This window comes from Melospiza melodia, chromosome 2, assembly GCF_035770615.1.
Source record: "Melospiza melodia melodia isolate bMelMel2 chromosome 2, bMelMel2.pri, whole genome shotgun sequence".
Lineage (NCBI taxonomy): Eukaryota > Metazoa > Chordata > Aves > Passeriformes > Passerellidae > Melospiza > Melospiza melodia.
The window spans coordinates 77,828,112-77,852,717 of record NC_086195.1 but is presented as its reverse complement, the minus strand read 5'-3'; the positions used below and the strand labels follow the sequence as shown (position 1 = coordinate 77,852,717).

The 24,606-nt window shown below is 37.2% G+C and overlaps 1 protein-coding gene across 7 annotated transcripts in view; it reads right to left on the bottom strand.

The window, feature by feature from the left end:
• The window catches only part of GRIA4 (glutamate ionotropic receptor AMPA type subunit 4), a 216,090-nt gene that overhangs the window by 43,691 nt on the left and 147,793 nt on the right, over positions 1 to 24,606 (bottom strand). For 6 of the 7 annotated variants that reach the window (XR_010026717.1, XM_063148929.1, XM_063148930.1 and 3 more), the window contains exons 9-12: positions 20,442 to 20,552; positions 12,787 to 12,993; positions 6,128 to 6,498; positions 4,524 to 4,722 (exon numbers count right to left, since the gene is read on the bottom strand). Coding sequence is in view for 6 of the 7 variants with exons in the window: in XM_063148929.1 (XP_063004999.1) it covers positions 4,524 to 4,722; positions 6,128 to 6,498; positions 12,787 to 12,993; positions 20,442 to 20,552 (888 nt within the window). In the remaining variant the exon portion in view is untranslated. Of the gene's footprint in view, positions 1 to 4,523; positions 4,723 to 6,127; positions 6,499 to 12,786; positions 12,994 to 16,100; positions 19,134 to 20,441; positions 20,553 to 24,606 lie in introns of those variants that run through there. The other variant, XM_063148932.1, reaches the window with a different exon arrangement.

Sequence of the window (24,606 nt, the reverse complement as noted above, 5' to 3'; positions counted from 1 at the left end):
TGTCCACAATAAGCCTGTACTCTTAAGAGAAACAGTAAAATCATCTCTCCATAAATACTCAGCTGAATCTTAAAGCATTTCTCTAACACCCACTTCTTCTACCATCAAAACCAGAGTAGCTTAAGAAGGATTTCTGCTTTCATGATTCAGAACTGACCTGATCTATATTCAGAAATGCTATACAATACTTAAAGACATGGTTCACAGTAAAATATGGAAACAGCAAGTTGGAGCATATACTAAAGGAAGTAAAATGCCATAAGGATCTTTCTTAAAGAATTAGGTATGATTTTAGAACTGCAGTATCAGCGGAGTTCTTTTAAAGACTCTCATCCTGCCAATAACTGAGTAAGAAATGTACTTTCTCAAAGAATGCACACAATTCATGGCTTAGAGTGCATTAGTTGGAAATTTTCCTGTCCAAGAATGCATGGAGTAACAGGTAAATACTTAAGCAAAAAATAAAACTTCTTCATAAAAAAATAAAGCAAATAAAAAATTTCACTAAAAGAAAGGAAGGAAATGATGTCAGGCTGAGAAGTTTCCCATGCTCATTAGATTCACCCAACAACTCCTTTGCTTCCTCCAACAACAGGAATACATACATGCAAACCAGCAGTGTGTCAGCTGAACACTACACACTGTTTTTATAATAACAGATGGCACTTGTCTTCCCCTATGTATGCTGCAAAAAGGACTTTTTACCCTAATGCTCAAGTCAGCTTTTATTTGAGTCAAGAGGACTTTGTAGCTAAGCAAGATTTGGTCTATGAGCCTGTTCCTACACTGTGCTGAGCACTCCAGGAAAATATTCATTATTCAAAAGCCCCAAAACAAAGGGCCTTAGATTGTTTAAACAAATACTAAATCCTATAATCTTAGTATTATATAAATAAAAAATGGCTTTAAGAAGCCTGGAACTGAGCCTTTTTTATATCTGAGAGTAATTTCCCTGAAGCACTTCTTTTTACCAATTACTGAATGACTGTACTATTACTTAGAAAATAATTTGCAAGGGACCTAAGTCTATCCTGAAAATAAGCGGCATTTAGCTAAAACTGTTCAATAAAAATGCCATATAGCAGAACATCATAAATTATGCTTTCCTTTTTTAGTTTGTCTGAATGCATAATTTTATCTTTCTGTCAAATATAATAACATTTGAATCAACAACAGCTGTGTATGTCCATAATCACATCCTGACTTGTCACCCTTTCTTTTCACTACAGTCACAGCTATTTTATATTTACATAATAGTGGCTGGGAGCAGAGCATAAACTAAGCCACCAATGCATTATTTTTGCTTTACACAGATGTAATTACATGGATTTAAATTTACAGAGAGAAAAAAATGGAAGAGTGTAGTAATAAATCAGTCATAATTTCAAGAGTATTTTCTTGCCTTTGTCTGCCTTCACTTTCAAACATTTCTCTCATCTTAACATCCATTACATCTATTTCTTTATAAAGGAACCATATAATAGGTCACTTTCATTTATAACTTTATGCAGCACATAAAACAGCTTGATTAGTAACAGGAAACACTGCTCTACATCAATTGGAAAAGGCTGCATTTAATTATTTTTTTCTTTTAGCATCTAGCCTCCTTTGCCTATGAAAATAGAAAAATATGGAAAGTCTAACAAAGTATCTGCTCTCTAGCATTTTCTTCTCTCAAACTTTCATTTGCTTGCATTCAATTTCTACATATCAACTCAGAGTGAAAACTGAAGAATGAACTAACAGGTATTTTTTATTATCATATGAGAAAACATTGCAGCTTTCCCTGCAGTCAGCCCAGCTGGGATAATTTTAATTTCGGGCTTTTCTGAGTAGAACTGCTAAAGCTAACTACTTTCCCTCTTGAGCAGTTTGCCTGGAAAATACAACTCTGACTGCATGTACACCAGGAAACAGGAGTATATAACAGCTAACAGTATCCAAGTTCCTCTTTTTCTTTATGTTGGCTTTAAAATGATTTTCCCTTTTCTGCTTTCAATTCAGATTTAAAACAGGCTGAAGAGGTGTTTCTGACATTTTGATCAGAAATGACAAAATGATGAGAAAATGTCCTGAAGGCTCATCTTCAGCCAGATAATCACCACTGACAGAAAAGTTACACATGATTCTAATACCAAGAAGTGAATTGCTTCCAAACCCACAAAATGTTTGACTTGGCACACAATCTTCTTGTACTATTGTTTCAGGCTATGTCTTAATTTATATATTTTGAAAACAGCTTTTATGTAAATATTGTCTGTTGATATTTTATTTTTCTCCCTGTTTTGTGAAAAATATCTTTAGAAATAGTACATAAAGTATCATTAAGAATCACTATATTGTGAGAGAGACTAGAAATCATTTGAACGCAGGGCCTCAACTGCACCATTTTAAAGAAAGTGATCAACACAGTTAAAATTTTCATTAAGCTTCATATTTTGCATATGCAATAGTACTTAGTATTTGTAGTTAATTTTAAAGTTTCCCTTTGTATTTTGAAAGAAAAGAAAAAATAAAAAGAGCAACATTGATTTTCCTTCTTTTTTCTCTTAGCCCTTTAAGACTGAAGTGAAAAAAGGGCTGTCACCTTAGACACTTCACTCCATCGTAGTATCTTCTCTTTAAAATGAGAACTTGCATAAAATATTGAGTTTCTGTGTTTACATGATGAATTAAAAGAACCATGAAATTTTTATCACCAATAGTGTTTCTACATCAAAATATCTGATCTCATTACTTCAATACAATGGCTCGTATACGTATTTTGAAAGTCTTAAGAAAAAAATTCCAGTCCTTCATTCTTTACTATTTCTTTGGGAATTAATTTTTGCATACCATCACCTAACAAATTTGCAAGCACTAGGTACTCTTAAAAATGCAACAAATTAATAAATGCAAAGTTACATAAATCTGCCTGACCATCAGCATCATGTTTTTAAGTATCATCACAGTTTCATTCTAGTAGAAAGATCTATTTGTATCCATATATTGTGGTTACCACCTCAACTTAGGATGGACTGAAACTTGAGTTCCAAGAATAAAATATCTAACTTTCCACAAAAAGAACTAAAAATGTGTTTACGGGAGAAACATAGGTGAATATAAACAATCGGTAGGAGGGACTGTAACTCATTAAAAAAACAGTAAGACAGGGGTAGTTAGAAACCTTTTAGTGAACAGTCGAGGTACCAAGCACCATAACCATTTCAGCTGGATCCTTCTAGAGTTCAAGTAAAGAGGCAGGTACTTAAATGTGTGCTTTATATCGTCATAACACACACATCTCACACAGGATGCACAGGGCTGCTTTTCTTTCTCCAGTGTCTACAGAAGAAATCTAGAAAACTGGGTTAAACTGAACTCCTTGAGCAGTTTCATGATGTGAAGGTCCAATCACTGCGTTTGTTAAGTGAAATCTGTATCTTATAAATCATCTTTCTGCAGCTAACAGAACAGATTTACAAACACTTCTATGGGGATAGTTGTTGCAATAAAAAGGTTATTTCACTTGAGACACTGTCTTTGAATGGATATTGTCTACAGTTTCCAAATGGCACTGAAAATTTTCTTAATGGTTTACTGAGTTCAGTTTGGCCAAATTGAAAACAGTGAAGGTGCGTGTGAGTACCTAACAGAATTCCTTTCAATTAGGCAATTAGAAGAAATTTTCATTCCATCTTCCTGACCTCTAAAAATCCCTTAATCTTCACATTTCAGCTAAATAATGACCTAATTAGCTGTGAAATTTTCAAGGAAGGGATACTGGCTCACAGCATTTATTCAGAGCTGTGTTTAAACACTAAACTCACTTTGGTCAGCTGAGCTTAACTTTCATCTGCTGGAGTCATGAAATAAAGCAGGAAGGACTGTTTATTATGTGCTGCCTGTGATGTGTCCAAGCTCCCTGCTTTCCAGCTGGCAAATGATGAGGATTACATACCAACCACACTAATGCAGGAAAGCAAATGACAATGAAGTAATCAATAGAGACAGCACAGGCATATGAACGGCTATTTATCCTGTTTCCTAATGCTCCAACCACATCCCCTCGAGTTAAATTTTCTCTTTATTATCCATCTGAAAGTCAGCAAATTAAAAAATGCATTTCCTACCCACCACCCAAGACCCTAAAGCAAAATGCACGCAGCCAAATCCATAAGCAGAAACAAAACCTGCAAGACTCCACTTTACCATCATAGGCTTTCAATGCTGCACATCACTTCAGTACTGTAGCTTCACATGAATCAATAGTGCAATGCTGCTTTAATTATCACTTGCTTCAGTATCCCCCCAGGCATCTCTTTTGTATCTCCTTTTTTTTGACAGGATCAATAAGCTTTCCACAGATTAAAAAACTGAAAACTCCAACAAATGGTCTTGTGGGGGTAAAAATGTAGCTAAAGCATTTCAGGAGTTACAAAACCATACTGCATATAATTGCAAAGTCACATTATTTCACATTTCCAAGCATCTTAAAAGAGTGGTTGGTAGGGATAGCTGCTCTAATGGACGTGCCAACTTACTCTGAAGAATTCTTTGGTTGACCCTGAGTCCAGTGTCCCGTAAGCAATTTCGGTTTGTTTGGCAAGGTCTTCTGCACTCTCTATGGGGGAGACCATTCTCTCAACAGTCAAGAAAGCAGCGAGGTTAGCAGTGTAGGATGAAATAATGATGAGCGTGAAGAACCACCAGACACCTCCGACAATGCGACCTGAGAGGGATCTAAACATGAATAAGATAATGCACATTTTCCTGTCTCTTGAGCCACGAAAAGTGAGAGAGAGAGAGAGAGAGAGTGAAGGCACCATTATTGCTGAACATTTGTCATTAAGCAACAATCAATGGGAGGAAGATCATTTGCATTTTAAATATTAATAGGTGCTTCTACTCTAGAAACTTAATGTCTACAGCGTAGTCCACTGTACCAATGTGTATCACACGTACACAGAAGTTTAAATCCTCTTGGACAGTAACCTCAGTGTTCCTATTATTTCAGGACATGCCTAAAAATAGGAAAAAAGTGTCGAAAGATACTGGGTTGGTAATCTTTTTTGGAGACAAAAGTAAAGCATGGTAGCTGAAAATCAGTAGCTTTCTCTGTTTCCTCTTTAAAAAAAATGCAAAAGGTTTTGCATATGGATTATGTTGGTTTTAGGATTAACATATTCCTGTCACCCAAACTTCTCAAAAATTCCACAAGCCACTGCAATCATTCATTGAATATTCACATTTTTCTTCTTTAGGAAGCAAGAATTTTTTGATAGAAAAGATATTTCTGTTAAATAAAAACTTGTATTTTCCTTTTCAATACCTGCAATTTGATGAGAAGGTTGTTGAGGAGCAAGGCACATCCACTCTTAATCAGCACCAGTTTTATTACTAACTTCAATAATAGAAGGATTAGGCCAATGCTGAACATTCAAAATTTCACTGCAAATGGCTAAAATGAAGCCTTTAAGTTTGAAAGACTGGGTCATAATATTTAATTAAAAAGTTTTAGTTACTGCCCACTAACTTCATAAAATGTTGAGAAATTCAGGACTGCATGTATTACACTAATCACTTACTAGATTATCATATATTATAGGACTACTCATGTACTATAGAACTAAACATGTAGTAGATCTGAGGCATGTCCTCTGTTGCTGTAAAAGCAACACATAGTGGCTTCTCAGAAACAGTCAAATATTGTCTCTCACAGACAGCAGTATGTGTGAAGCAGCACTGTAGAACTTGAAACAGAAGTGGGACATTTCTTGATGCAAGGCAGATATTCAGCACAACTGTGTGCATGCATTTCATGGTTGCAACACAATGGAACTAATCTAACAACAACACAGTTCTTCAGAAGTCAACCCAGTGGAATTTCCCCTGTGTGAACCTGCTGTTTCTGACAGCTATTTGGGGTTTATGCACATTGACACTGGGAAAATAACAGTAGTGACTGAAATTTCAAGTAGACTATCTGTTGCTCTTATCATGGCTATTTAAAAATAAAAAGAAAAAAAAAAGAAAAAGAAAAGGTTGAAGAATGGACTTCAAAACACTGCCAGGAAAATTAATGAAAGAAAGTTTTATGCTTCAGTGTTGAAGACAAAATGCAAATGTAAAAAGATTTGACACAAACCTTGGGGAAATATCACATCCTTGTTGCATAAAGGCACCCAGGGAAAACCAGAGGCTGTTGAATATGCCAAACTCATTGGGAGGCTGGTCACTGGGTCCTTCTTTCCCATCCTCTGGTTCTTCTGTGTGCCACTCATATGGACTAAACCTGCTAACTAGGAACAGGACCACACTGACACCAATGTAGGCAAAGACTATGCACATCCAGATCTCATACGCCAAAGGGTCCAAGAAGGAAAACACTCCTGGTTTAGATTTCTGGGGCTTTTTGATCATAATGGATATCCCCAAACTCATAAAAGGCTTAGAAAAATCAATGACCTCTTCTCGTACCAAAGTGATGGTCAGAGGCGCAACAGCAATCTCTGCTTTCTATAAAGAAAAAAGAAATATAGATGTATAGATTAATTGATGTGTGCTTATACACTTGGTAAGCAGCTAATTCCAAAGGTATGTTATTAACATCAGCAGGACACCATGGCTTAAATGCTCTTTGTAGCATTTTTCTCTTTCTATCACACTGCATTTACTCAATATGATTTCAGTAAAACATGCACATTGCAGGTTTTTATTTTACAGAATTATACAAATACTTAATTTTTCTGCAAATCTTATAGAGGTGAGCAGCAGTATAGGAAGATCATTTTGGGCATTAATTTAGATTTAAATAAACGAATTCAAGAAAGAATGGAAAATGAGAATGACCTTATTGTCACTGAATGTATAGAGACTTTTTAATTGCTGTATTTTGGTAAGACATAATAATATTTTGAGGTAAAGCAGTTCATAGACTCAAAAAAGCTCCAAATGGCATCAGGCTGCTAAAGTGGTTAACTGTTGCTGTGATTTCACCAAACTGCACAGAGCTGTCTCAAGGGACATATAGCCTAATAAGATTGAATTAGATTTTAAACAGCAAAAAATGGCAAGTATACAGGAAATAGGTGTGCAAAATTATGAGCTGAAAGGATAAAATGTGTGCTGAATCCATTCCCACTAGTGTCAGGAATATTTTTAAAATGTATTTCTAACATGTTTTTTGGATGACGATGCCAATCTTGAATGAATCGTTATTGATGGCGGTGATCATGGCTGCTAACAATGATGTCTGTATGCACCATAAAATATTGGAGCTAAACTGATGCATTGCTCTTCTCTTTAGGGATGCTACACTACATTAAGGTTTGTTCCTTGCCTAGCCTTGCCTTTTACACTAAAGCTGTCAGTGCAGCAGTGCTTCAGATGGGAATTGTGTGGGGACTTTGGGGCAAAGGATGCATCCCTGAGAGGGGAACAGGTGCAAGAGCTGCTGAAGCCTGTGTCCTGTTCATCACCATAGTGCTGTGCCTAGGTATAGCCACAGAGCAGAGCCTGTGTCCTGTGACCAGTGTGGACTTCTATACAGCTTATGGGCTCAGGAGAGTAACTGTATTTTGTGAACACTCTGTGGTTTCAATGAGGTTAAAACATGCTGAAAAATAAGGATGTGCTCAAATAGTTTAATCCAGTGTTATGTAAATAGCTTGTGTGCCAAAGAAAATATTGAAAAGGAGCTTATTTGTCATGTTGCAACTTTGAAACAGGTAAATGCATTTAAATTAATTTGTGGTTTCTATTTTATGTGCTAATTCATATCGAGCCATATAAGTTTTATTTTCAACCAGTATTGGGTGGTTAAAAATTAAACTTATTTTGAGAGCTTTGCAACTGTAAATAATTCAAAAGAATTGACTCATTCAATGGCCCAAAAATGCACATTTGTATTAAGATGGCTGTATATTAATCATCAGATTATATCTGTCATTCTGAAATAGCTGTGATGTAAACACTTTCCAAAATTTTATATAAAGATATTACATTTTAAGCAGTCATCTGAAATCATAATTTTGCAAAGGTATCAGAAATTATGTCTGGTGCTAATGTCTCAGGTAAACATTATGATAACACTGCTAATTCTCTGAATTTTAATTTACATTTTGTTATACAAGGCATTTTTTAAAAATTTGGCTTCTTAATCCCTTGTGATTATCTAAATCAGGCTGAAACAGATGTTTTATGAAAACAGCTATTCTTTGAGAAGGGTAACATGTCTAAAATACAAAAATATCAATATCAATATTTCAATTAGCCTGAAAATTAGAAAGTAAACTTAATTTCTGTAGTCTAAAGACTGCAGGATGGTTTGAGCTACTGGCTTTTCTGCATATTTTTTTTTCATCTTACTCATAAGTAGCTTTTCTCCAGAAGAATGGTTTCCTTCTTTAAAGTCAACATCTTTTGTATTTCTAAATTTTAATTATTGAGAATGTCTAATGTGGAGTCCTTTGATTAAGCAAAAGACTCATGGCAACTGTAATCTATTCCTGCCAATCCTCTCTGTGTTTGTCATATAGTGTTATCTTCATTAACACAGTGTAAATGACAGACCTAGTCACTGGTCTTCAAAGGTGTTGGCTAACAGGGTTTTTTTTTGTGTCTGCAGATTTCAACTGGGGTTAAAACAGATTCCTGGGGTTGTAGTTTTCACAGTGTGAGCTGGAAAAGTGACTTCCCCAAGTGAGTGTGAATTGAGGAGGTTTTGAATACCTACTTAGTACATTGCATATTATATGTGAAATACTGGAGAGGATGTATCATTCGAAATTTAAATGCTCAAATAGGGTATGCAGGACTTGAACATCATCAAAACTGCTGCCTACAGTACTTGAAGGAGTTAAAGAGGAGAAATAGGAACTTAACTTATTTTTTTACAATAGTGATCTAGTATCAGATAATTCATAATTTAGATAGATCTATTTTATGCCAAGAAATCTAAAAGGAAAATATATAGCTAGGTCATAATTAAATGACAAAAAACTGGAGAAACGACAGTGCCCCAGACTGATCATATTATTATTTTTGTATGACTATTGTGTGCCATGTAAAGCCTACATAAACTCTTTATTGCAAAAGCTAAATAATGAAAATAGCTGTGCATGATAATTATGTGCTTTGCCCAGTTAACATACACCATATAATTATGGATTTAAATGATTAACAATATAACTATGGTGCAAAAACAATTAATGATTTTGTTGCCATTGAAATCTGTTTTGACAAAGACTAATGATACTTCACAGTTAAATAACTGCGTCTGTAACAGCATTTCAATCAAGGCTCCACCATTACCAAGTACAAATGCATTCTGGATCCTTCCAATATTATAGAAAGAGACAAGATTAATTCTGATGGAGAGAGACATTTTCTTTTCCAGAATATATAATTATTATAATGTTGAGAATAAAATTTATGCTTGGTACACGTATTGTGAAGGTAGTAATGCTATCTGAGAAAAAATCATGCAGAAACAGATTTTAATCTCAGAAGCTCTTGGCTTCTGAGATTTCAAACAGAAATGAGTTGTGACCTTTTGTGTTAAGCAGTGAAAGAAAAGCATTCTGTGTCAGGAGAATGAATATTTAATTGGAGCTGACTGCTAGTGAATTTGGAAACACCTGTTACATGTGCTTAATGGCATTTCATCCCCAGCCAGCATTTCTTCTGTGAGCTACATATCAAGGCAAACAGAATCCCCATAGATCACTACATGCATATGGATTCATCGGGGACAAATGACCAAAATTTCCTCGTTGTTTTTAATAATGTGCTAAAATCAGAAGAGGAAAAAAATTAACCATCCCCACCGTGATATTCTGCACAATCTTAGCAAAACTGTACCCCACAGCATTTTATATGATGTTTCCTCTGGGACATGATGGAAAAATCAGCCACGGGGTTCAGGAAATTACTACCCTGCTCTGTGCAGTACCTGAGTGTCCAGGTACCAGAACAACCTCTGGTGCATACAAGTCTTAAAGGAACATGGGAAAAAATTTTCACATGTCCATTCTCAGTAGTAAGGATAGGGCCAAGGGGCTTTGGGGTATGATGGTAAGAGCAAGAGAGCAGAGGAATCTTCTGTGTTGTACAGAAAGAGTCCAATCTCACTGGCCAGAGCAAAACTGTCTGTTAATCCATTAACATGGCTGGGAATTAAAAGCTGTAAAATGTTTCCCAAACAGATCATCTCGTCAACTTGCTAATTCAGTTGCAAATTCCCTCCCAGTCCTGGCTGCAAATAAAAAGCCTTGCTTGAAATACAGCCAACTACTCAGACTATTTGTGTTTATGATTAGGGGATCTATCAGAGAAGATGAACATACTCTTCTTCTAGCAGAGCTTTGCAGCAAAGTCTCTGCCTGACTGATTTTTCTGTTTTCTCCTAGGCCTGGGAACCTGATGCTCTGTAAATTGTCTGGCAAGGACTCAAGGAATTTGCAGGGAGGATGCTCTTGATGGATTCCCTGTGGAAATCCTTAGCAGAAAACTTTGTAAGTAGCAGAAAGAACAATTTCCTTTAAAGCTACACATGTAGAAGTACACTAAGCATGCCTGGTGTAGCTCTTGGCCTTAAGGCCCAGCGGCACTGGACAGGCCGCGTCGCTGCCATCAAAGTCACCCGACCTCTCAACCTGCGTGGCCTCGTTCGAGCTGCTTGTAGGGAAAGGTGTCTGCTCTATCCCGGTGTCCAGCTGGGCTCAGGAATTGTTTTGGACAGTAATTATGGGCCAAAAATGTAGTGGAGACCATGCTTGAAATTTAGCAGATTAATCAGGCAAATTCTGAAGCGCAGGGACCTTCCCTGGTGCCACTGATACATCAGGATCGATACAGCCTCAGGTTGCCTTATGACAGTGGAGCAAATGTCCTGGGCAGCAGCTGACTTCAGTAAAAAAGCAGCTCCAAGAGCTTTGCTGCAGCTCATTCCCAGGGCCTAGTCCCAGAATTGCAAAGACTGTGGACATCCTAAACAGATAGCTGGAAAAAGCCTCCTCCTCACTCTTTTCCATTACAAAAAATGAAATGTTGACCTAGTATTCTGGGTTGGCCTTCTTCATGTGGGTAAATTGCAACAGGTTCCTCATACCTGTGAACTGTACAGCTTTCAGCTCTGTTAAAAGCTGTAGGTGTTGGCACATCTGTGTGAGCTTCCTTACAACAGTTTTTATTTCAGTCTAGTTCTAGGGCAATTTAGGATTGATGAGGCAAATTTTTTTAAGATAAAACAAGGGAAAGAATACCCAATACAAACAGAAAATGAAAGTGTAATATCAAGTTTCCTCTATAATTTTCAACTAGATGATAGGCCACTGAAACAGTACATATGAACAAAAGAGATTTCTCCTAAATAGTAACATTTCTTGGATAATCGAAAAAGACATTCTAGTATGAAATATTGCTTGGCCATTGATGTCCATGGGTTTGCTCTTGCAATTAAAAGCCAGAAAAGGAATAACCTCCATACTTGATAAAATAATTCTGAAAAATCTTTATCTTTTACTATCTTAAGAATTGAGCTGCTTTCAAGACACTGAAGTAGATATACATGCTTGGTGACATTCGGTGTTTCTATTCTTTAAAGACAAAATTGAAGTTGGCTCCTTCACGAACGTCAAAGAACACAGAGAATTTTGGGAACCTGATATAACCTTTCCATGCCAATGGGGAAGGGAGATCACTGAAATTCTGGGGCAACATTTCCCACACTCCTACAGTACAGAGACTGTTTCATTCCGCAGAGTCCCTTGAACTGATGCTAATGGAGAATTTAGCGGCTATGCTAAACTAGCAGAAGGGAACTGAAATGGAGCTGCTACAAAAGCTACGAGGCCTTTGCAATGTATGGCCTGACCTGCCAATGGAATTGTGAAAATGGGGATGGTTCAACTGGTATGCAGGAATTTTTTATGAGGAGGTTGAGGCATGTTATGAATTCATGGGTGGAAATATTGACATCTGAGTAGTTTGAGGATTTTTTTTATTATTCCAACACTGAAATTAAAAATTTCTCTAAGAATTCTGAACTGTTCTCAGTGCAGATACTAGCAACTGTAGTCATCAGCAAGCTCAGCTCTGAGTTTTCCTACTTTTGGTAACACCAGATACTGAAAATATTTATTTAGGTCTGTTGGAGCTATTTTATTTTAAATATTGGAACTTTATGTGTCAACAGAATTGCTAACTATTATGGTATTCTGAAGAATCCTTCTCCAGAGCACTCTATAACATAATGTTCTCAGTTGTTAAACTTACCAGGTTTGATCTTAAATTTTATAATTGATGGTCATCTTAAAAGTCTGTCTTCATTGTGAATTGCCTAATTATGTACTTGTCTGTAATGTTTAATATATATGTTTATATATATATGATCAATATATATGTTTAATATATATGATGGTGGATTTTTCATTTATCAAACTAGACCAAGAATCCCATCTTTTTAAAAAGATCTGTCCACCATTCCATGAAAATTAATTAATGAGTGATATTCTTCCCAACCAAGTTTTACGGTGTGTCAAGAATAGATGGTCTCTAACATTAATGAATTTTTAAGGGATATACAAACTATGGATGTTCTAATGTTTCAAGGTACTAATTGAATAAATTGTAGAATTTGGATGAAACTATTAAATTTTGAAAATAAGTGATAACTCACAGACCTGAAACAAGATGATGTTTCTTTTCTGTGACCTCAAGATTAAATAAAATGCACATATACTTCCTATTTTATGACTTATACTATGATAAATTAAATCCTGCTTCAAAAATTGGTATGCTTACCCCATAAACAAGTTCTCCCACCATCCCATTCCAGATTTTTGTCTCTGGATCCCTTGCTCCATATTTTCCATCAGGAACAATGGCAATTTTGTACTTGATACCAATATGTTTTGCAATTTCTGATGCCAGATCTACACAGTATCCTTCAAACTTGTCATTCCCTTCAAACGTATCATGGTTTTTCTTGAACATAACATATGGGGCTTCCTATAATGAAAGAAGTAGAACTGTAAAGGAGAAGTGTACCGAATATAGTCTGAAAAAAACCAAACATGTCATGAGCTGACTGAACAACACACAATTTATAAAAAGTTCATGGACAATATTAGCAGGTTTAAATTAAAATGTATGAACAGAAATCCTTCTGGCAAGATATACTCTTCACACTGATTTGGGTTATACATTTCACAAGAATTATCAACCTTACTTTGTTTTAAATGACAGACCTTAGTGCAGTATATGCTAAATTTAAAGTATGAATAGAGGTTGGGCCTATACAGTGCAAAGGGCTGTGAGATCATGAAGTACAATGTAGACTTCTGACTTCAGTGAGTAAGCACATCCTCTAACATAGTGGGGTGACTGCCTATGTAATTTCAGATACAGAGCCTGAGTGGCTTCATTTCTCGAGGTTTAGAATGTATAGCTCCTAAGAGGCTACATACATTTTACTGAGAACACAGAAATACACTCCCAAGGAAATATGCATCTTTCCTTTAAAATAAAACAGTGCAGATTCTGCAAGGTTTCTTAGGATGAACTTCAGTGATATGCCAGGACAAGAATGGTATTAAGTTGACAGTGACTTTACATGTTGTATGAAAAAGAAGTACCAAATATTTGGGACAGTGAGTGCCATTGAGAACGAGTAAAACCTGTCTTGAAGAGCGGATCTTGCATTCCCTGTACTAACCATGCTATTACAATAGTGAACATTATGCAACTGGGATATCAAGGCAATTTTCTTATTAGCTCTATGTGAATTCAGACTTTAGAAATTATTAAGTAAAACTGTACTTTCTGATGATATTTTAAATTACTTCACATAATTCATATTCAGAGCCAGTTCCATATGAAATATTTGTCTAATATAAAAGGTAATTTAGGTCACCCTTTGTTTGAATTTACATCACAAAATACTGGCAACTTAAGTTTTCTCTGTGCTATACCTGGAAAATGTTGGTCTTTTGACACTATCCTTGGTAGTATTCTGCCCCATTCCCATCTTTCCTTCAGATATAATTAGCACAAGAATAAAAATAAATTTAAATATGTAGTGCAGCAATGCCTGCTCCTCTGAAACTACAAGAACATCATCTGTAAGCAACAACAATTTTTAACCTCTATTAGGTGTCTAACAAGGGAGGATAGGTGGTATTATACGAGTGCAGTCCAATGAGTGCCTTTGCCTGTATGGAGTTTGAATTTTCAAAGGAAAACTGCAGAGTATTACCAGCAGCCTGCACTTTTTCTTGTATTCCTATCCCTACTTAAATCACGTTGATCTCAACCACTGGTCTTCTAGAGGGAGAGAGGGAGAAAAGCAGGGAGATCTTGACCTCTGCAGAAGTTCCTGGTTTTTGGAAGTATTTTGGCCATGTGTATAAAATGTTCTTCCCCCACAAAGACTTTTTGTTCATATGAGAGGAAGAGCCAAAATCTGTGCCTTTCCACATATGTTATTGCCACAAAAAAGTTTAAAATAAACAGAGGTGAAAAAGATTCTGTCCTGTCTGTGATTTAGCCAACTGCTTGCTAGAAGGGCAACAAAATCTGTCCACTGTCCTACATTTGTGAACTCTCCTTACAAGCTTCAGCTACATTGCTTGCTGTACCTCAAAAGCAATTTTGCTTTCCAAAGGCCAGAGTCAGTGGTTTCCAGCTCTTCTGATTCAGCCATAAATCTGCAGCCAAAGGCATGCAACTAGAGTCACACCAGGAGATAATTCTGGCAATGGACTCAAAGACAGGCACAGTGTATGCCAGATCAGCTTACTCCTTCCTCCAAAACCCAGACACTGTGCTTCTGCCTGCACCCCACCACTGGCAGGGCTGCCGCAAAAAAAGCATTTTAACTGTTTTTGCACAGCAAAGCCAAGTGGCAGATGCCTCAAGTTTTCTGTTAAAGGTTAAGTGCATTTCAGTCCTCCTAGCCAGGAGTTGTGTGAGGGAACACTGAGAAGGGAAGTGGAGTGGCTCAGTTCTGTCCTTGGTAGGTACACGGAGAGGTCATCCCATGCAGTTGAGAGACCACTAAGACCTGACAGGGATCTGTTGGGTACCTGGAGGAACTGCATTGGTTCTCTTCCCCATCCACCTCCCTTTCTTACACTGATCTCACTGATTTAGAGCAAAACAGACCAGAGAGCATTTTTCATAATGCAATTAGCTTACAGAGTAAGGTAGCATGCCTTGCTGTGACTGCTTTCAAAGAAGCAGCAACTTAGTATGATCTGCCAGTGTGGAATGGCACAATTAAAGATAACAGCAACACCTACTATCATTTGCTTACTATGTTGATTTTTCCCTCCTAACCTATTTTATTCTTTAATTCTTGTGCCTACTTTACCTGCCAAGTAATCAGATATCTATTTTCAAGATAGAATTTAATGGGGGAATGCAGGTGGGACTGCATGTGAGTATCTTATAAAGATTTTTTTAAAAAGAAAGAAATCAAATGGTAGCCCTAGTTTTAAATCCTGTCCATTTCAGACTTTGAGGGTGTCTCAAATTGATGAGGTGTTCAGTTGTTATAATAAAAAGACACTGCAAGGCACCTTTTGCTAACAAGTAACTTACACGGATAAACTTTCAAGGTCACACTGTGAAGTCATGAAATACCTGAATTGATCAATAGCATGTACTTAGCCATATCTTGATGCTCTTTTCTATCTGTGGCACTGAAAAAGACCTTTTTCTTTTGTATGATTCCTTGCAATAGTATTTTCAAAGTTAGTAGTAATGGTGTAATCATGGTAGTCTAAAAATGCAAGAGCTGCAAGTCGTCTGTGGAGAGGTGTTATCTTCTTTTAAATCAGCTGAAATAGCTGAAAACATAGGCCTACTTTTTAATTGTTTCCAGTTTTAGCATCTTGTCTAATAGAAAGATTATCTCTGCCCACCATCTTTGTGCTTAATATATTTTTGGACTATGAGCTTTTAACCTACTGATATAAAGCACACCTCTGACTTATTGATGAATGAGGTTTTATATTGCAATATTTGCAAGATTTCAGCTGCTTAAGAATGTTCTATGGAGTACTGAATCAAGGAAAAGTCCACATTGAAATGACCAATGACTAGCACGGAACAGATATTTGAAATGGTGCAAGCTTTACTTATATAATTCACAATTTCATAACAATACTTAACATTTGCAAATACAAGTTGATGTCTGCAACAATTACCTTTATAGATGTAAACAGATCATTCCACCACATTGCCACAAATTCATGTGTACAGTTAAATGCTCACAACTGATGATTCATACTATAAGGGAAGTCGGACAAAGTAACTAACCCAAATAACAAACAGATTTAAACTTGGTTCTCCTATTCCAAAGTGGATTTCAAAATATTCACCATTGCAAAAATAATTTGTAAAAGTGGCAGATATCTGTGCAAGGAAATTTCTAATTTTTAGAACAGGTGTGGGACACATTATCACACTTTATTCTGAAAGAAACTTCTGTAAATGTCAATGGAAGGTTTTTTTGGTAAGTTTTTTTTCTTTTATTTTATTTTTCTTCTGAATAAAGTGTCCAGGATTCGGTTTGAAATCTTTATTATTTTCATGCAACAAACTTCATTTTTTTCTCCACACTACTGAGGAATTTAATTAATAAAGTTTCTAATGAAAAAATATCTTTCTATTATGCGAAAAAAGCCTATAATTAGAATTTCTGAGGTAAGACTCTATCACGAGTATCAGTCAAAACAGTGATGGTGATTCTCAGTCACCTAATGAAAGTTGCCTATCATCTTAGATGCCCTAAGGTGACCTGCTTGACCCCAACATGCTGTTCTGCAGGTGCTTTGTGCTTGCATGTTACAGATAGGTCTGATACCCTCAGTATAAGGCATCCACCTATAGGCCACTGAATCAATTTCAAAATTTTTGCGGAATTACAATCTTGGGGAAAAACTTATCCCACATGCCTGGAAAAGTGCATACACCAGCTAAAACATCCAGAAGAAGAGGTCACATATACAGCATGAGACAGGCAAGGGTGATCCTTCCAGTGTAAGAAATGGGGGACAGGCTGTGCATCCTAGAGCATCTTGAATGTCACTGAATGCAACTGAATCAATACCCTTTGTAAAGCCATCCACATCTAGGTGACTTGGCTGTGAACTGAATCCTGCCCTTGGAACTTAATCTGCCAACACCAAGGATATCTCATTCAAATATTGACCTGTAAGCACAATGCAGATGCAGCTCACCGTCAAGCTTTGGTTTTACAGGAATTTTGTGATTTTTAAGTTTTGCAGTCTCAGAGTTAAGTGCAGAGTTGGCCCTATCATGAAATGTATTGAGAGTTTGGATTAGTCTTCTGAGCCAACTTCCCTAGATTCTTCCTCAACGAGTTGGGACCATATTTCTGAACCTGCAGAATTAGAGATGATCATTCTCCTTAGCTAGACAAGTCCCTTGCTTTACCCTAGTTTAGAGCAGGGCTGCAAAGAGCATCCCTTCTCCAGTCATGCAATGAGCCTACTGTGCATTTGGAGGTGTTACCATCTCACCCCAAAGGGAATGCCTCTGCACAGGTAAGAAATGTGTCCTTTCCAGAGTGCAGGAGGCTGTGCATCACATGAGGTGCAGAATAGGAGCTATAAATTGCAGTTGGTAAAGAACATCAGCTGCCCCCTGCTGCCTCCTCTCTCTGGGCTGCTACTGCACCACACAGCTAATGTGGATAGGCTAAGAGCCTAAACCAAATTTGTAAAATAACTTCTACGTGCTCTCACTGTGTTACAAATGAAGAAAACATTTTGCCAAGTAGAAAACACTATACTAAGTTCTTTGGGTGCAGAGCTGATCATTATGATGCAGTTTCTATGCAACAGGCATACAGCCACACTACAGCAAAGTAAGCATAGACACATAAAAGCTGAAGAAACAGAGGACAAATCAACTTGTGCTATTTGGCTTTAGGCAAAAATTAAAGCGAGCCATGCTGAAAACCTGTAAGCTTTTCCTATGCTGCCATGACATCTGTCTTTGAAGACTGAAAAGTCTGACAGCACTGCTTGCAGAGGCTTTTCAGTTTAATGTTGGAAACTATGCATGCAACCAAAATTAAATGTGTCATCTACAATGGTTCAACTTCCCTTCAACATGAAGAGGGCAATGAAGAGGTGAAAAAGTCTCTGTGGCATTTGCAACATAACAAAGAAGAGAAAAATAACAGGAGTATGAAAGTTATTGTAGTTAAATATTTCTTTTCTTTGTGTGTGTGATCTTGCAGATGCTAAATACATTGTCCTAGCAAGCCAATATTAAGAATCATGGTTCTATTCTGCCTTCAGCATCATGTGTGCAGCTCCCAGAGCAGTACATGGGAGATGAGCATGATAAGGCAGAATTCACCATATATTCTTATTCAAACCAAATTCCAATATATTTCTCTTGCACTGTGATTTTGAAACATGGAAAGGGGACATTTTTTGGTCAAGAAGCTATGCTGCTTTCAATTAATTGCATTTATCCAAAAATGACATGCTGCATTAACATAGGGCATGCTTTGGAATACTAATTCAGCTTTTTGGTTTTGCAAACGATCCCATCAGTCCCTTCAATACAGGGATTGGAAAAGTTCTTTTGAAGATAACATTTATTACGCACATCAAAATGCTTCAATGCAAACAGGACAGGCAAGATAACACATTTTAAAAGCTTTCTTGTTTTCCTTTTTTTTTCCTTTCTGGTGAACAGAAACCTTTTCTATTACTTTTCCTTATTATATTTTACTCGCTTCTCCTAAGCTTGGAGCTATTTATGGAAATTACAGTATTCATGTGTGAGAGCTTCAGTCAAAGGTATCAGGATTGGTTTGAGAGGAAAATTTCGACTGAAAGCTTGTAATTCACATCGTTCTCTTCTCAGCTTGGCAAAGTTGAAGGTTAACATCATCTGTTCTAGACATTTCAGATTAGTCACAGAACTTTTCTTGGTGGTTCAGTGCCTGGTCATCCAGTCAGAGGAACAGTAATCCATATGGAAAAATTAGCTCAATGTTACTAGACTGGTGGTTAATACTTGAGCCTTAGTTAGGAATGTTCGCAGCATCTTGGGACTCTTTTCTTCCTTGATCAATTTCTTAAAATAGGATTCTTCATCAGAGGCTGAAAAGAGGAGGACTGTACTGAAGTATATTTTTTTCCATCATCGAGTCTTTTTTTTTTTTTTTTTTTTTTTTTTAGGAAAAAGATACATATATTTAAAATTTCCCATGCAAAAATAAAATTAAAAGTTACACAATTTGGTTAGGAGTTATATTCTGAATTCCTGTATGGTAGTTTGGTTGTTTTGTATCCTGGAATGACAACCTTCAACGGGAGATTTGTTAAGACATAATTAACGCATAAGTGCTGATACAGACTGCTGAAAATCTGGTAATTAACTGTATTTTTAGATAGAACATTGCTTGATGCTTTCCTTTGGATTACTTTAAACTCTGTATGGAGTTAGAAAAAATTATTTTTTTAACACCTACAGAATATTCCTTCCCATTTGAGACACAGTTTATTGGGTTAACATGTCTTGTCTAAATGAGGCAGGTGAAAAGGGCAGTGAACTGAGATGTAAAATCTTAAAAGTGGTCACGTAAAGGTCACCCTTTGCCAGTTGGCTTTGATAAACATCAGCTATAAAGGGCAAGTCTGACTTCAGAGGAAAAAAAGAAGTTAAATATTTTTTTTTTAAATACAGATTTGTAAGAAACAATTGTTTTGAAAAATTGTGAATTAAAAATGTAAATTAATCAAGCAACTCATTCTCCTATGCAACCACTCTTTAAAAACACAATAATCCTGCAAAATCGAATTCCAAATCTATATTGATTTTATTAAAATGGAAATTTTACTGAAATGTTGAATGAACATTAAGAATGCATCTACTAAATTCATGTTTTCATCCACAATTAAGAATAGATAATCCAGTTTTGACTGGTTGACTGAACCATACCACTTAAGAGCTTTAGCTTTTACTAAAGTCAATTATTGAGTTTATAATTTACCAAGAAAAAGGGACACTGGTATTACAGTAATCTCATTTTATACCCTCTGTTCTATTCTGTCATTTAAAGGTTTTGGGTTTTTCTTTTCTTCCACTGTTCTGTGAGTCAAGATTTATCAATTAGAGGTTGTAAGAACTCATATCTCTGAGACTTATTTTAGCAAAAAATGGAAAAGACTGAATTAAAGAAAAAGTTACCACAAGTCAATTTTTAAAACCTGATTTCAAGTGAATCATTATATCAAATGCATACCAAAAAAAAAAAAAATCTGTGCAGACATGACAGTCAGTATAATTAAGATATATGGCTCTCATCCTCCCACCAACTTAGGAACTGGCAGACTAAATTAGATCATAACTAGAAATGAGATTGTGTCACACACCAGTATAAGCATTAAAAAAAAGAAATACCTTACCAAAATTGTAGTGACAACTACTGTTCTATTCTCAATGGCTGCAGTGTCATTTCCAAGTGTAGGTTCATGCTGAATCAAAACTAATTTATCCATGTCATTCCAGTAACCAACCTGCAAAAGAAAATGTACATAATTTGCAGTAAGGTCTACATTCTGCACAACAACAAATATAAACTCCTGTAAGAATAAGAGTGATCCAAAGATGGTTTTGTCCAAAGGAAGTGCTGTCTGGTAAGATATGGGAGTATGCATCTATCACTTTGGGTGTATCCCCTTGCACCCCTGCTGCACAGAGACAGACCTGGTACCACCTCCACTTCGCTTGTCCTGAACGACCTGAGCTACTTACTTCAACCAGAGACACAAGGTAAACCCATTTTCATTACCCTGAAGCCTTCCTGGGGCATAAATGAGGTATAAGAATTTTTTCTACCCACAAGAATATTTTTGTTTGTTAGTCCTCCAGATCTTTTGGTTTTAGACAGAGGAATGAAAGACATCTGGATGACAGTTTTGCAATCCTACGGCTGATCTCAATTCCTTGCTCCATCATGGGCTTCCCAGGAGACCCCAGCTCTGGGATTTATACCAGGCTTGTTCCACTTAACTGCTAGCACTGACCTTTTATTACCTACATTAGAAATCCTGTTATTTGAGCTTTTTTAACACTCACAGGACAGACAGTACCAGCAGGCAGTGACTCAGCTCATGCAGGATAAGCATCCCTCCTAGAAAGGTGCTTGCTTTTCCCACTGACTGCAAAGCACGGTGAGACTGAATCCTTCCTAAATATATCTCTGGGAAGTGCCTACAGGGAGGTGGAACAAATTGGGTTTTTCTCTCCTTGGCTGCATTTAGGCTGCCATAACCCTTCCCTGAGCAGCTTTAAGGTAAAACAGCTGCCCTTGTTCATTGCTGGCAATGAATTCTCTAGAGTCAGATTTTAATCAGCTGTCCTTGTAATCCCATGGAAGAAAATCCCCAATCCTATTCTTTCCCCCTTCTTGCCCATTCTCTTTTCTACAGATAGATCATGGCTGTCTGTGCATCCACTGACAAGGCTGCTGGGGCTTTTTTCCTGACCCAGCACTGACAGCTCCATGTCAAATGGACAACATGAACACAAACCTGTCAGCAGCACAGTGTTCAAATTCCACCTCAAGGGGCTCCCCTGCTTGCTGAGAACTTAATGAATTGGGAGGCTGATCTTTTTGCCTAGCATGATTTAACAGACAGATGATCTAAAAGGTTTCTACCAAAGAGATGCAATTGAAGCAGGCACGGCTCAGTTTCTGGGAGCACCTGGGAACAAGTCAGCAGCAACTGCCCCTTGCTCCCTTCCTTGATGAATTAGGAGTTCAGGAGACCAAGAGTTGGAAGACAGGAATGCCTTGTTTATCTTACTAGAAAAAGAACTGGATTTTAATGGAAAGTGGGCTCCAGGCAGAACTTCAATGTGAAGCAAACATGCACAAACTATATATACAAAAGTTCTGGTATATTTAGTTGAAATGTTCCTTTTCTTTTTGAGATTTCTCTTACAGTACTGGAGCCTTGATTTAGGTGTCTGCAGCTAACAGGAAGTGTCAGCAGTGCTGATATAGTGAGGAGGAAGGTTTTCTTCCTGGTAGTATGCATTTCTAACAAATATTCTTTTTCAGCCAGACAGCCAAACAGCCACAGATAAAATTGATTATTGAAAATGTGAAGTTCTTGTCAAAAAAATGTGACTAGCTAAAGGCAAAATATGTACACCAAAATCTGGCAGTGTGGGGAATTATTATGATAGTGAATGATGATTTTTCATTGTGCAATTCTTCACTGCTATAAAGTTCAGAAGGAAAGCAGAAAATTAATGATATACTGTGCTACAGAAGTAAGTGCCATATGAAAATTCAGACAGAGATAAAGGCATTATTTGAGAAATGACAGGCATCTTTTAAAGGAATTTTAGCTTTTGTGCATTGGCGTGAGCTTGTATGTAATTCGGTGCTAACCTGCACTAAAGTAACTCTGAAACTAGATTACTGAATAAATATGAAAGATATGTCATGACACTTGTATAAAAGTATAGAGATACACAGTCACTCTGAGAGCACTAAATAACAGTATGCTTTCCCATAAATACCTCATCTTCACAAGGAAAAAAAAATTCTCAAAGTACAGGATTGAATTTAGCTATAAAAATACCTCCAATTCTATTTGGGTCACAATTGAACTTCATAGTTCAGTTGCATCCACTTATACAGAGGCTGAATTTATCTTTTAGGGAAAAAATACTGCAAAAATATTGGCCTCAAAGTAAATTTGCCATAATGGTTCGGATTTGAACGAACAGTGTCCTTTCTGAAGGCCTGTGCACCTTGTAGTAACCACTGAAGTAATCCTGTTGGAGCTCACAAGCCACTGAGAGCAAGAAAATACGGAAACATTTTGATAACTAATTTTCATGTTGCCAAGTTGGAATTCAGAATCCAAATCTTAGACTGTCTAATGCATGCAATGTAATGTATATACTTTGTCTACTTTTTATTTTCCATTTTTTTTTCATTTTATTATGTACATTAGACTTCCAGAGGTCCCTTATCACTCACAAATGACTTCCAGAGGTTTCTTATCATTCACCATGCATCCTATCATGGTGAATGACACAATTCCAGAATTATTGAGCAGGGAAGGGACCTCTGAAAGTCACTTGGTCATACCCCTTTGTTCAGCCTACAGCCAGTTGCCCAGGATTGTGTCAGGATGGCTTCTTAATGTCTCCAAGGATGAAGACTTCACAACCTCCCTGCACAAGCTGTGGCAGTGCTTGGTCACTCTCAGAGCATGAAAAAGTATTTCCTAATGTTCAGAAGGAACCTCCTGTGTTTCAGTTTGTGCTCATTGGCCCTGGTCCAGTGCCTGGGCACCAGTGTAAAGCCTGTATGACTTGATCACAACCCTCCAGTCACAGGAGCCATTCCATTACATCTCTGTGATCCTTGTCCTCCCACCCTTTCCCCTCACCAGCAGGTTTTGTTACTGCTCTGCAGAGAAGAACCAAGTAAGAAGTGATGCATAAATGAAACTAATGTGAGCATAGGCTAATATTTCCTGTTTTACTAAACCATGTGGAAGTCTGCCTCTGTCTAGCTGTGCCATTTTTTAATGGTCTCTTCACATATTCAAAGCTGTGGGCAACAAAAATCACTTTTCTAAAGATTAGATCCATGCATTACTCTGACTGGAAAGGCAGCTGGGTGACTCATAAGTCATGTTATGTTGGACATGAGAAGATGCTAATAGTGAAGGCCTCTTAGTTCAATTAAGTACAGTCATTTCTCACATATTATATAGGATTTGTCAGGCTGGACTACAGAACTGGTCCAATGATCACATATAAAGCACTATCCAATACATGAGAAATAAATTCTTGTGTGTAGCCAGATCTGTCAAAGCTGTTATGACTTGTTATGTCAAATACAGGTAAAGACTTAGGAGTAGCAGAGAGGCATGACTGAAAGGCAAGAAAAGCTCCTTGGGCCTCTAGCACAGCTCAGACATAGCTCCTCTGTTTGCAATCACCCTCCCCTTAAACTGCAGGCAAGAAGAGAGGAAGGAGACATTCCTGCAGTGGTGCCAGACCGACACCTCTCCCGTAACAGGTGACAAAGCTTGAAACATCAACCCTTTACAAAAGTTTGCTGACAAGTAAATTCCCTAATGAGTTATTGAAGTTGTGACCTAATTAAACACATCTATTTGCACCTTGTCTTTCCTCCAGTACAAGAGGGAACAGGGGATGGAAAGGGCATAATTCACTGTTTCCTCCAGTGTACCCTAACCACCCATATATTTTCCTGGCTGGCAATGGTGTGGCACAGAGACTGGAAGGAAGCAGGGCTGGTAGCAAGATCAGACACATTTTTTGGCACAAGACAGCAGACTTCCCAAGAGAGGAAAGACAAACTCACCTTTCCCAATTTATTCTTCAGCCATCCGTCACACTTTCAAAAGACAACTGCACCAACAGGCCTTATATGCAGGCACATGCCTTGCTTTGGTCTGTGGCTCTACACTGTGATATAGTGGCAATTTTTACATCCAAATGTGCAATTCTGCTCTGGGTCTGCAGTTTAGCACTCTGCCTCCTCAGCTCTGTGGCAGGTAACCGTCTCCAGGG